Source organism: Embiotoca jacksoni, unplaced genomic scaffold (genome assembly GCF_022577435.1).
Source record: "Embiotoca jacksoni isolate LCO1_2020_lvr unplaced genomic scaffold, fEmbJac1.0.p SCAF_11, whole genome shotgun sequence".
NCBI lineage: Eukaryota > Metazoa > Chordata > Actinopteri > Embiotocidae > Embiotoca > Embiotoca jacksoni.
Window position 1 is genome coordinate 8742467 of NW_027185241.1, and position 15056 is coordinate 8757522.

The following is a 15056-nucleotide window of genomic DNA, read 5'->3' on the forward strand; positions in this document are numbered from 1 at the left end:
TTTGTCCTGTGGGCAGTACTAGAGAGAAACTCTATTACTCTGTTACTATAGGAAACGCTGTTGCGAGTAATGAAAAATTAATGAGTCTGCAGCCTGAAGATAAAAGCTCAAGGCAAATGCAAAAACAGTTTGTCCATACTCTTCTCCATGATTTGTGTGGGAGAATTTGCTTTGACCTGTTGCAAAATTGCGTTTTAGTGATTCAGAGTGCTCTAAAATCTTCCACATTTGGAGAAAATGATGTGAGGATGAGAAATAGAAAATGTCTCTTTCAAGTTGGTGGCTTTTAGTGCCTAATGCAAATAGCGGTTGGATGTATTAAACATTTGTGTTGTTAACACCTAAAGTTCCTCCTGACAAATCTCTGCCAGGACTGGCAGTAGCTATACAGAAACAGCATAATGACCACAAAAAAAAATACTCCAACCCTTTTCCCTTCCATGTACGACACACTAGGGTAGTGAGCTGTCAGTGTATCGTGAGTGTTACCTGTCGGCTGTCGTGCTTGGACGAGGAGCTGCTGTTGCTTCGTGACAGGGAGGAGATCTTCTGTGACATGGCGGAGCTGCGCTCCTCTGAGCTCATCTCGCTGCAGACCGGCCGGCGCAGGCTACAGATGGAGGACAAGGGACATTCCTCCACTAAGAGTATAATGGGGGGAGAGAAAGATGGTTTCAATAGGCAAGTTCTCTAAAAGCCTTTTCGCACTTACAGAAAAATACATTAGCTTATTTGGAGTGATCAGTTTTTCCACCGTTATGAAGCAGAAAAATGGGATGTAATGACAAAGTCTGCACAATGTTCTCAACATCAGCAAACTAAATTGGCAAGCAGGACTGGAGGATACAAATTGGGTTGCTATTAAAGAGACCACAGGTTTAAATAATTCATATCTTACCCTTTCAGTCAGTGATGGAATGTCAGCATTTAATGATCTTATAAATCTAAAGCAGCCTCTTGAAGTATAGGTGTGTTGGAAGACGTATTATATATCTATGAGGGTAGATACACTGAAGAAGCACAATTAAATTGTTTTATAGTATCTTAATTAACTGATTAATTGATTGCTAAAACAGATTAATCAATGAAGTCATTCATAAAGCTGAAATGCACAACAATTTTGACTTTTTCCATTTTCAAGTATTTGATCAATTAAAAAAATTGTTAGCAAATTGACTTCAAACTATATTTCCCTCTAAAATCTATAAAGTAGTACAATATCGGAAATACCCAAATAAAGAACAAGCTCATAAAAGATGTACTGAGTATTGGCTGTGACTCTACAGACAACCCAGTGATGGGGGAATTAAAAGGTACATGTCACATGTCACATATGCAGTGAGATCATCAGTGAAATGTAACAGTGTGAAAATTATTTCTTTATAAAGTGACAACCTTCAGTCACCTGCCACACAACACACAATTTAATTAACATTAAGTGCCTGTTTGACCACATGAGCACATGAAACCACATTTTGCTAATGGAATGTGAGGGGCAATTTGTCACAGTGTTGACGAATGATCAACAACCAGGAACAGTGTGTAAATCTCATTGTCCACACAGGAACAAGCAGCAGGTCATTCATTTAGCTTTAGTGAGGGTGCGCAGCAGTACTGACTTTGTGGACCGTTAGGCCAGAGTTCATCGCTGTATCAAGTGACTGTCTGTGAGATTCTGTCAAAGACACAAGACGGATCATTTTAATATGACAGCTGGTTTCAAGGTGACATCTGCAAATTGCTTATTTTATCCAAAAAACATCTCACAACCCAAAGATATTTAATATATAATATATAATGACAAAGAAGAGAAGCAAATCCTTACATTACCCTATGGACATAGTACGATCAATATTGTTAATTAATTCACTGTCAACTGACCAACCAATTAATCAGCTTATTGATTTAGCACTAGATTAGTACAATCAAGTCATGTGTCCCAGCACCCAGCACGTTTCACTGTCCAACTTTTTATGCAGGGAAAAACAAAGTGTCATTAGCCAATATGTACCGAAACCTTATTTTTTACGCATTTTTTTTACTGGATGGCGAAAGCATGACCTTCGCTACTCTGCCTTTGATTGGCTTACCCTGATATTTTTACTTTATCTTTAAGCAATAATGCTGCCACACGCACGTGTGGTCCAAATTGGGTAGCAACACCAAGTGGCTACCGAAGTGGAGCGAGAAAGTTACAAAACCTGTGTTTGGCTTGGGTGTGCATTACTCAAACGAGTCAGCAAATCAGAAGATAGAGTCATTGATATCCATGGGCCTTAGAGACACAGACACCGAACAGCTAAAGAGAGTATGTACTGTATGTAAAACTAAATTGATTTGGTTGTTGGTGCTTAAAGAATCAATGATATCTTCTTATGGATATCAGGACTGCAATTAAAACACCAGAAAAGTTTAAAATATGGGACCTTTTAACAACATTTGACATTACAGCTGAGCAACTTTGCTGATGATGACCATAACATGTGATTGAAACCTCTTAAATATCTAGTAAGTGGACCCTTTACTATTTTTGTCGAACCATTTCCTTACTACCAGTGAAAACTAATGGCAAACATTGCCTCTTGGACTGAATAAGACACACTACGTGTTTAGTAGGAAGCAGCAGCAAGGTTAATCACATTACCTGCTCTGCATCCACTAGTTTTGTGCTGTGTAATGGCCACAGCCTCTCGTGTTGGACAGACAAAAGCGTGGACATCTGAAACCTTCGTGCTTTTGGCCGAGCCTACACCAGCTCTCTGTCTGCGGATCACAGGCTGTGGTTTACATCGACACAGAAAGGCGCCCAAAATGCAGCTACAACAAAGGATCAAAGTGGATGGACACACAAAGAGATGCCCCCAGCAGCAGGAGAGCATGTCTTGTGCATTTTGCAGCTCAATAATTGCTGAATGCTATTAACTATCCCCAGAACAGAAACAGACTAAGCTACAGACAGCCGTGATTTATGAGACACTAAATGTAATCTATCTGTCTATCCAAAGCTCTCTCACCATCTCCTATGATTTATTCATCCACTTTCCACTGATCACACCAGCTATATGTGCAGGTCTGTAACACTGTCGCCCTTCAGGGCACCCTTTCATCTTATACAACACCACTTCTTGGGCTTTCATCGGGTTGACAGCAGTATTAGATGTCAGAGCTCCAGTAATTATCCTTTCACACTGAAGAACACATGAAGAAGAAATACACTATGTGATTTCACCCAAACTTTATTCGTTTGCACAGTAGCCGTGTGAAGGGTTAAGGGCACAGTCAGTGTGGATTCTTACTTCACTTGACAGTTGTTGGTGTCATTTACAAGCACACAAATTATCCCCCAAAAATTGAGGAAAAAGCATGAAAACAATTTAAATCTAAATGGTTGTGGTTCATGCTCCATTTCAGAACAGTCACCGTGACCACAGCTTGGTAAAGGGGAATGCTGAATATGTTTGTCTCGTGTGTTAGGGCCAAAGAAACAGGGGATCACATGAACACTGACCACCACAGAGGACAAAAGATAAACACAGGGCACAGGGAAAGTTCTACTGTCATCAAGACAGCCTTTCTTTTACATATGAATGCATGAGCACAAAAAGAACATGTGCGGTGCATACACATGACTACAAATAGGTGCAAACAGATGCATGGTTCTGAAAGTGGGAGGTGTAATTTAATGCAAATATTTATTGTCTTGTCAAGGGCCTGGAGAAGAAAAAATCTAAAAAAGCTATAGAAAAATAAGAGCTGTCTTTTGCAGAAAAAGAACTGCTGACCTGTGCATCTGAATCGATGATTACTGTGATTCATGCATCCCACCAAATCAAATATCTACCAAGCAGCCTGAACAAAATCTGAAAATATATCACGGCAAAATCTCTCAACATTGATGAGCTGAAAAATATCTAAAAAAAAAAAAAATCTAATTCATATTCATATATTAAGCAAGTAGATATCGCAAGTTTTAACAGGAAACAATTCAAATTTCTTTTTTTTTTTAAATATCCCGTTTATTCTCTGGTATTACTTGTAATATGTCTTATTTCATCTATACTGCTGGATGCATGTACATCATCACCAGCAATTTTCAGGCTGCATTTTAAACTATATAAGAACAAATTCTGGGCAGAGGTTCTTTTTAAAGTGTCTCACATACAAAAGGCTAAACAGTTTGTGCGAAGAGGTGACTGACATCTCTTGAATATTCCAGTAAAGTGTGGGTGGCTGGTAGCCACAATTGCTCTATAATGAGAAACCAGCATGACATTTGGATGAGACAGATGTAGGAGCTTCGAACTTATACTGGCATTTTCATCTCACTGAAAACAACCAGAAAACCCCCCATCCTATTCACCCAGCCTCACACAAGCGAAAGTCATGTTTCAAATATATTTTAGGGGTGTTTTTGTCCTTTTAGGTGGTAAGCAGTACAGATCAGGGACAAAATGAGGGGGGAGAGAGGTGATGGGATGACATAACCTTGGCTGTAACCAACAATTCATTTAATTATTTATTCATCTGAATAACTATCTGGTGTAAAAATAAGTGAAACATTTCTTCAAATTGCTTGTTTTGTCTTGCTAACATTCTCAGTCACAAAAGCTAAAGTGAAGAAGTGACTCACAACTGAGCAGCTGAAACTAAAATATATTTGGCATTATTGCTTGAAAAATTACTTGAACAATGATACGTAGTCTTTGCTAATTAATTTTCCATCAACCAACTAATCATTGTGCTATACTACAAGGAGAAACCACCAAAATCACCAATCAGTTTGGTCCCAATACACTCACAATCACAAAGACTAAAACATATGATGAATGAAGAAAAACAATAAGCACAGGAGAAAAACAACCACTTTAAAACAAAATGTCAACATACAACAGTGGATGAAATTATAATATTAAAACACCACAATATAACATCAGTGTTAAAGAAACAACATGCAATAGTGGCAGACAGAGGGGTACTCAGTGCATCATAGGAGGTCCCCCAGCAATATAGTCCTGTAGGGATGGTTTAGGGATACCTGAGCCAGCCCTAACTTTAGGCTTTGTGAAATAGAAAAGTTTTAAGCCTAATCTTGAAAGGTAGAGAGGGTGTCTGCCTCCTGATCCCAAACTGGGAGCAGGAAGAAGGGCCTGAAAGTTAAAGGCTCTGCCTCCCATTTTACTGTGGAAACTCTAGGAGAGTAAACCTGCACGCTGAGAGCACAGTAATAGTAGCCTATTGGGCTAATATGGAACTATGAGGTTTTTAGGATATGATGGACCTTGGTCATTTATGGCTTTTTATGTAAGGATAAGGATTAGTTTTAATTTCATAAGGAGCCGATGAAAAGAAACTAATCCAAGAGAAATATGATCTTTCTTGCCAACTTTCGTCACTACTCTTTCTGCAGTACTTTGGATCAACTGGAGGCTTTTAAGAGAATTATTGGTCCATCCTGATCATAAGGATTTACAATAGGCCTGCCTAGAAGTAACAAATGCATAATTGTTCAGCATCACGCTGAGACAGGAGCTGTGTTGCAAATGGCATGCAGTGACATGCAGTGCACTATAAGTACCCGGGTGGTGTACTCGGTCCAAATGGTCTAAAACTTGAGTGGGAATTGCTGGACACTTTCCACACTAGACAGTTGCCATCTCGTCTACATAGTGGAAAAGTATCGACCCCCGACAAACTATTTTCAAACTGCAGCAGCAGAGGAAGCTGCAGCTTTAAATATAGCTGGGTGTCATCTGCATAGCAATAAAAAAAAATTAGGTTGTGCTTCCAAATACTATTGCCTAATGTAGGCATGTATAACGAGAAGAAAATTGGACCATATACATAACCCTGTGGAACTCCAGAGTCATCACTGATGTGAACAAATTAAACATATAACAAATATGATTAGAACTAACCTAATGCACTTTCTTTAGTCCCAATCACATGTTGCAGTCTCTGCAATAAAATGTTGTGATCACTGGTTTCAAATGAAGCACTAAGATCTAGCAGGACAAGTAGGGAGACGAGTCCGTTGTCTGAGGCAATAAAATCATTGCTGACTTTCACAAGTGGTGTTATTGTACTCTAAATCCTCACTGAACAACCAATTCCTGTGCAGATGGTCACATAATTGATTTGCAGAATTTTTCTCAATAATTTTAGAAATATAGGAGAATCATGTAAATTTATTATGTAAAACTATTTTGTCCAATTGCACAAATAACCATAGCAAGAGCTTGACGAAAACACATCTCACCAGATGTCTGCCAATGTGCGCCATCATAGAACACAAACTCTCCCTATTAAGGCGTACCAGAGATCTGTCAACAAGTCCATGCCCAGCTACAGATGTCAGTTGAAGTTATAGATGACTTAATGTCCTTTTAGGCTGCACTAACTACATTGACAGAAGCTGAAAGGCCTCTATTACATCTCATGTGCAGTTCATGTTGCAGATGTTCCTCTGTCCTTCCACTGTCTCCAGAGTCTGCCAAAGGGGCTGACAAGCATAACACGCTTTCAGGCATCATTAGGATGTGACTCACCAGAATAAACATCTCATGGTTGAACCCCCACCATGCAGCTTGTTTAGGAAATAGAGTCATGTTTGCAGAAATGACAGCTCTTACTGTAAGCTCCTATTGGCAGCTGATGTAGCACAGCAATTCAAAGATGTTGGGTGTGGTTGGGCTGGGCACTTCTAATAAATATGAAGGGAAAGTAGAAAGTGACTTTAGAAGGGGCAGGATATGCTTCAGTAATTATTAGCTGAGAAGTGGGCCTGCAATTGCTGTGGAGGAAGGCATGGGCCCATGTGAAAAATGAGTCATCTTTAAAATATAGATAGAATATTGAATTTTGCCAAGCCGATGAGATGACATTTAGATAACCTTTAAATACATTGAGGTTTGCATAATATCTTAAATAACATTTTATATGCAAAACCCAGCTGTGAGTGTTCAATTATATTCCAAAGGGAAGCTATGAAAAGCAAACATGGTTATGAGCTCCATGTTTATGTATTAGTAACAAAGCTGCAGGAAAAACTATAAATATATATATTTTTTTATTTTATTAGATAAAAAGGATTGGCTTTCCGCGTGACTCGATCTAAACAAATTGGTTGGTTTGATGAAACAGAATTACCTACATAAATCGGTCTTGATTTAACATTGCCCCAAGTGACCTTTTATTTTCCTCTGCAGGATAAACTCATCAGAATCAGATTTGTAATGAGCACACATATTATTCATCTTGTTTGCTTTGCACAGTGATTACATATTTTCTGATAGCTACCCACTGAAGGAGACACGCGGGGCTCTCGTGTGCAGCATCTCGAAGTTACCACCTTAATAATAGTAATCTAATTACAACTGTGCATTACCCTGCTGGGATGATGCCACTTAGTCTTTGTTATTTCATTATTAAAATGCAGAGCAGCTATTTCTTGAGAGAAGACAAGAAAGTCTGACATAAAAGAAACAAAAAAAAGGGTGTGTATAAAAAGTGAGATAATTTGTGACACAGAAAGTACTGTCAATTAAAACGGCAATGCAGACTGGCTTTCATTACTCATTTTTTTCTTGACTTTGACAGCTGTAAAATCTGATGTAAAATATCTGAGATGAAAATTAAATCTCATACAAAGCAAAGATTTGGTGTACACATTATAATTTGACAGACATGATATTTTATAGGTTGAATAATGAACATTTGGGCCAAACCAGGTTAGCTGTTTACACGTATTTATGCTAAAATAACCTGTTGCTGGCTGTCGCTTCATATCAAGCGTACAAACCTTACAGAGATGTCAATGTGCTCATCTAACCCTGAACAAATCGGTGCTATGCTCCAAAAATATCCATCAATGGCCTTAAAATTTAAGGTATTTCAAACATTCAAGCACTCTTTCAACTACTAGTTTTTTTTATTCAGAAGTCATTAAGGTCTGAACATTTGTCCACTTGTTTACTTTAATGAATTCATTTAAAAAAATGTCCATATCTTGCGAATATCTGTGATTTATGTACTTCATAGTACTTCATGAAATGATGATAACACCATCGACAAAACTGGGATTTTATTGGGGACATCAGGAGTGGAGACGACAAGTAACTCAAATCTGAATTAAATATTTCTTAGATTATGTCATTCACAACTGTGATTTGCGCTGCCCGGTCCTTCAAGAGGCTGAAATCAGTCAAAGGGCGGAGGTAACAACTCCTGTCTCAGTTATTATGGTGAGTAGAAGATGAACAAATTGCACAGGAAACAGAGGAAAGTTTCTTTCTTTCCCCTATCAAAGACTCTGACTTTTATCAGGTGCAGTAATTAATCTTCTTCCCCAGGCATTACTTCTGTCATCTATCTTTTCTGGAGTAAGGAGTCTCTCTTCTGAAATCCATCTGCAGAATAAGAGCAGCACAGAAATGTCTGGATATAGTCTTTCTCAAAATATATTCTTCAAACAATAACACAGGTCATCATGGCAGCACCCAGCAAGCCATTATCCCAGAGGACTGAGTCCGAGACAAAACTGTCTGCACCTGAATATGAGATCCATTATTCATTTGAAACATTTCTTGACCAAGAAGGGTAATGTTTGCCACCCCACTTGTGTGTGTGTGTGTGTGTGTGTGTGTGTGTGTGGGTGCCACACCTTTTCTAAAAGGGACGCACAGATGGTAACGCCTGCTCCTGATCTGCTTAAGGCATTATGGTGAAAGGTTGCCAAGGCCAGAGGGAGCCTCTCCAAAAAAACAGCTCATGCAGCTGAGCTTTAAGTACGCACAGCTCTTTCCGCTATCCGAAATCTTACATTTTCAGCAGCAGGAAATGGAGTTTGAAGCTTTATTCGCCCATGATATTCTCCCTGGGAGAAAAAGGTTGTGGAGTTATGGTCATGCTAATGAGGGGGAGACAGATAGAGTTGCTCAATAACTTCCTGCTGCACAAGTTTTTTGTTTTTTTTTATTCATGTCTAAAACTGTCTTACACTTGACAAGCTATGTATTATACACTCTCACCAATGACACACTGCATCCTGCTAATCAACCACATCCTCGACACACCACCTCCCCTCCAACACCCCCACCTTCTATCTCTTTCTGTTGTCTGCTCTGAATGTGGCAGAGGTCCTCTCCTTTGTTTTAGTCACAGTGTGGGGGAGCCTGACAGCCTCATAACTCAACACTAGCTCATTAGGACACAGAGAAGAGCTGTAGCTTTGTTCAATACTCACTAACTAAAGAGTATGGGGGGTGGGGGGGGAGAGAGACATACAGTGCATGTGCTGAATTTCAGGGTGCAAAGTGCTCTTCACTATGTGTCACATGTAGCACCTTGCATGACCGGCAATCCAGCTGTTGCTTTCCCAATTAAAGATCACAGTCTGACTGGGAGGCAGCAGCATCCATTCTCATCTTAACTCTGACATGTTAGCATGTGGATGCTCTCTAACAAGAATACGTGGGGACAAAAAATAGACCTAAAAAAAAGAAATCAACACCTGCACTGCCGCAAGCAATCTCCAAGTCCTTGGAGTGGAGATATATTTAGACATGGCAGCGTCTTCCATTATCTTCCATTTATGGACAGCCTGAGATGAAGTGTCTGACTGAGAAGAGAGATTTACTTCATGCCTGAACACTGCATCAGTAAAGTCTTCCTAACTCAGTGTGGATGAGCCCATAACTCTCTGATAGAAAATAGACTGTCACAGCACCACAGGGTGACTCAAACTGAAGCAACAAAAAGGGTGGGGAGTCATCACAAAGCAGTTCTGAGTTTTATTCTCTGAAAAGCTTGTGTTTCTGTGGTTTGATGGCAGTCGAGCTTTGGAGGAATATATTTGAAGTGTGTTGTTAAAGTTGTAGTGGGATCACATCTCACCCACCCACCCTTTAAAGATGATCTACTTTTCCTATGTGTAGATTATCATGGACCTAATTTACTGCCTTTATCTAATTTACTGTATTTATTATATTACCTAATTATTGTATATTGATGCTACTTGTTTGCTACTTGTTATGTTTTTGAGTGAGTTTGTGAGGTGTCCCTTGAGTGCCTTGATAGGCGCCGATAAACAAATTGCATTCATATTTGTATAACTTTGTATTGGATGTATAATCCAAATCTAATGTTTCCCATGAGATCCAACAAGAAACACATCACAATTTTTTCATGCTTGACAGTGTAAACTAGATCATCTAAAAATACAGTGGACTGACATTGTGAGTGAAATATGCTAATAAAACAGCCATTTTGATGCTTTAAATCTTCTTTTTGTGCAACGCACACCAGAAAGACTAAGAGTCCACAGCCACTCATCAGCTCTGTGAGGCTGCACAGTGAGAGGAGCTATGAGCTAAATGATATCGTGCTCACGCCACCATACTAATGTGTGGCAGGTTATATGTCAGTGATATGTCATTGTCCTTTGCATGCTAAGATTAACTAATTAGCACTGAACACAAGTTCACAGATGAGCACAGTTGAAAGTGATAGGAATATTGTTGCTTTTCCATGTACTTGATCAAAAAATTAAATGTTACTTGTTGATGGAGGTACGGGAGAAGTCAGGGGTTTACCAAAGTAAGTAGGATTATTTGTGATAGTAGTCCTGAGTCCTGAGAACCAAGGCCCTTAAAGTCTCTGGACAGACACAAAAGTGTTATTATGTTCTTAATCAAAGAGAAATAACTTTGGTTCCATTAGAGAATAGAACTATATGTGAAAACCTCCTAAAACTCATACAGCTCTGGTATTTAAATAGTTGGGCTGAAACTACAAAAACATAGTAAGAAGGACAAAAAAAGTGTGATGGATATGATTCTGGTACTGAAAAGACCAGAGATGAAATTGAACAAAACCCCTTTGTACTTGATCAATAAAACGAGACAGTCATATTATAACATTAAGTAGGTATTTCTTGGGGCGCTAATCATTCATTGTAAATAAGACAAAGCCTTGTCTGACTTTTGTCCAAATGGGAAGAATCAAAAATTATTTCATGACTTCAAGCCTACACTATTTAGTACATTGGAAGTGCTGCTCTTTAAAATGGGGAAGATTTTGAATAATTCAATTCTATGAAGCATGAGAATGACCATGGCTGTGTGGAGGAGTCCAATAACAACATGTCTTTGCTCGTGGAGTGTGCCATTGTTTTTAACTTAAAAGTATCTGTTAGTGCCGCCCTCGTTAAAATTTCATGCTGATATCTGGCAGTCTATGAGGGAGTTATGAAATCAGCCTCCGAGCTTCCTTCAGTCTCTCTGCTGCCTGGAGGAGGCTGAAGACAAGAGTACCAACCTGCCATTCAAAAATCATGGCACAAATTTGGAAAACAATTACATAACAGCAAAACAGTTAGTGATCTTATTCTTCCGGTATAACTCTAATAGTGTTATTTAAACAGTACAAGCAGCTTGTATTGTGGTTACCAAACAAAAAAAATGTTTCAAGTTAGATTTTTAAACGCAGATAAGGTCAATAAACGTAGTTTCTCTACTCCAGGCCTAAAACCACATCTACCTGTTTACATATGAAACCACATGAATTGTTTATGTAGGCCTACTGCCCACGCAGGAAGAGCACCAACACCTGCCACATGCTCCCAACAGCTGCTTCGCTGCTCCTCTTCTCCCACCCCCTTCATCATTCACCTGTTGGTTTGTGGCTATTTAAAAAAAGTTCTTTAAAGCATAGACCGTGCAGCACTGCTACACAGGTCAGGTTATGATTTATAATAGTGTGTTTGAGGTGATTGAGAGTGACCATATGTTCACTGCTCTGTACTACATCCTCTACTATCTCAGTGGTGTTAAAGTGCAAGGGAATTATTGACTGGTAAATATCAATGTGTTGAAGTGACTGTCTGTGCAATATTCTCCGATATGACAATACATGAAATGGAAAACACAACGTCAGGAGATCTCCAATATTGTAAAGAATCATCACAAACATGAATAGTGTTTGTGAAAATGTGAAACCTAGATTACAGGTTGTGCCATTTACACATACAGTGAAATCACTGTGGAGGTCACCTCATGCGACGCAGTGCCTCTGCTGTTTTAACCACCAGCCTTTCACAACAACGATACTTTTTCTTTCCTGCTGCTGCGTTCCACAGATTCTGTTGATTCATTGGCCTCAGTCTCCCTGTATCTGACTGCAATCACTGATTTGGGTGTGATCCGAGCAGAAACAGCTCCAGCGCTGCAAGAGTCATAAATTTCCGACCACACAAACCACAGTCCCCAGTGAACACAGCTGTGACAGGGGAAAGGAGAAGTAGTGAATCTTACTAGCTCCCAAGTACTGAGTGTTACGACAAACAATATGTTCAGACCCTAAAATCCACTGTCAAGCTTGATTTTTACTGTATGACCTTGATTCTGTCCTTCCCCTGCATTGCCCACCGATCTGTGGAAGGACATGCACACTATGCACCTTTTTTACAACTCCACCTCGGGACAGGCATTTTTACAGAAACTCTCAGTAGCCCTTATTGAACCTCTCACATGTGTGAACACACAGCTCAAGCAGCACCTGAAAAGCCTCTTCTGTTTGCACTGTTGACACAACATCCAGGAAAGCAGAGAGGACGCAGTGTAAGTCGTAAAATGACCACTACTCTGTATGAGAGCCAAACAAAACAGCTTTAACTCAAACAGACATCTGACTGTGGAGTTGTGTCCCATAACTATATTATAACTTTAGTTACTATCGTCATGCTGGATTCACACTGAATGAAACCCAGGTGTGCACTGATCACTAATATACAGATTCTGTTTTGTTTAAAATCTGCATAGTGACAGAAACAGCCAAATCCTCCATAATCCTGTTTCTGCTCTGAACACTATCAGCATGAGATGTTGAGCTTAAAACCTGATTAAATCTGGATCCTGCGCACACTATCACACACACCTACATCCACTCAGCAGGAGAGATTCAACCAAATAAACATAAATGCACAATATTTATCATTTGGGCTTTTGACTTGTAACTCAGGGTAGGTGCTGGTATCGCTGTGCTCTACCGTATGTTGGCTTTATATGGAAACAGACTATCATCCACAACTTGTTTTCGCTTGTCTAGAGGAAGAGCAGGGGACTCAGAGTTACCAGGGAAACTAAAAAGATTGGTATTAACTATTTGAATCACAATGTTCATACCTTCTCGGCTGCTTCGAAGACTCTGCAGGCCTTTAACTCGGGGGTTGACTGCCCTTGCCTTTACAATAAATACAGTTTACTGTTGTACTGTTTAAGTTGGAAGCTGTACAGTAAGGACTCTGACATTTTTTACAGCTTTCTCTTGAACTCGTAAATGTTTTCAGTGGTTCACTTGATTTGTTCAGTTAAACATGATCCTGATGTTCATGTCTAGAAGGACTGACACGTCTTGTTTTTGATAAAAAAAAAAAAAATATAAAAATGACTTTTCCTGCAACAGAAAAAAAAACGCACTCACCTCGAACTACGAGTGGAACCAGTCGGTCGGTGAACAGATATTTATCTGCAGGAGAGAGCACAACCAATGGGGACGTTCAAATTATAGCCTGGATCAAACGACGTGCCGACTTTACTATAATATGTACACACTTGCACCACTCGCACTTAAGAGCATCATCTCCACCTCTGTATGGAGGCGGGGTTATGATGCGTGACCGAGAGCACCCTACTCCAATTAAAATGCAGACCAGAGCCCTACGTCATCTTAAAGGGGTGGGGTTTGTATCATTGACAGCATTTTCCGTGACGTATTGTGGAGGACCCCAAAAGCAAGGACAATTTATCACTCTGCACGCGAGTCATATATTTCTGATATCATTTGTAAGAGCGGATGTATTTTAATCTTCTCGAATTCATTTGTAGATGAGGGGTGGTTTTTTTTTTCTAGGTTTTACTGACTGCATTGGATTGTAAAAACGATGTCAACGTCACAAAAACGACCAGATAGCTGTTATCACAACCAAGAAATGGAAGTCAGAATGATAAATGGCAGAAAATTATGATATACTGCCACCTGCTGGATTAACTGCTGCATTACTACTTTTCAGTGGCGTTCAAGGCAAATGTGCTCAAACAAATTAGACATTTGCAGAGACAGTAAAATACTAACATATAACCAGTTGGTGTTTTTTTTTTAAATTTTTTTAACAGCAGGGATGGTCAATGGGAGCTTTTGTCAACACAATGTGATTTACCAATATAAAGCACAGTTAGGCAACTGATAATTCAGAGCTATAGTCAGGGTTATAGATTCTAATCTGCACAAACCTCAGGCAGATAAAGGATCAATGAGTCCAACAAACAAGACAAACATATTCAAATAAACAGCCCTTCAGCCCCTGCACACTCTCTTGGGGATGGAAAGGGGTGCGGCAGCAGGTTAACAAGGGGGATGTCATCCCCCTCTGGATTCCTACTGCATATAACTAATGAATGAATAAGCAGGTTTTTAGTTTATATATAGGTGATATATTTAAGACCTTGAATGTGACATAAGTGCAGGTCTACAATTCTCAGACTGTTGCACAGAAGCAGACACAAAACAAAATAACCCAACAACAATCCAATTTTATCTTAGTTGTCTTTAAGAAAGTGCTCGTTACAAAATTACTTGACAAATTGACACTGTCTGCAACATTCAATGAGACAATAGCTCGTATCCATTTTGCTGTGTGAGCCATTATATATATATTTTTTTTCTGGTCTGAATGAGAGGCTGTTATACCACTCAAGGCTGCAGGCTTGTCGCTCAAGGACTTCGTGTCACAAAAAAAGCTTTCACACAAGTCAGCCTGGCTGCAACAGATTACGTGCAAAAGAGCATTTTTTTTTTTTCTTTTCATAGAGGCAAGCTAGAAGGTTACTGCGGCACCTATAACACCTAGAGGTGGTTTCTATAACACAGGCTGCACAATGCTCTGTGGTACACTGTGTGTTGCATTATTTTGGGGAGAAATCAGCTTTATACAGATGTTTTCCTCTGTAAAATTAGAAAAAGGTATGATAAAGATCAGTGTTCATTGGTGCAGCATTATGAAT

The 15056-nt window shown here is 39.4% G+C and overlaps 1 protein-coding gene across 4 annotated transcripts in view; it reads right to left on the reverse strand.

Annotated features, from left to right (window-relative positions):
- Positions 1-13597, reverse strand: part of osbpl3b (oxysterol binding protein-like 3b) — a 34402-nt gene extending 20805 nt beyond the window's left edge. For all 4 annotated transcript variants that reach the window (XM_069142961.1, XM_069142959.1, XM_069142960.1 and 1 more), the window contains exons 1-2: positions 13477-13597; positions 490-641 (exon numbers count right to left, since the gene is read on the reverse strand). In XM_069142961.1, coding sequence (XP_068999062.1) covers positions 490-585 — 96 coding nt within the window. In that variant the 5' untranslated portion in view covers positions 586-641; positions 13477-13597. The remainder of the gene's footprint in view (positions 1-489; positions 642-13476) is intronic.
- Positions 13598-15056: the final 1459 nt, after the last annotated feature.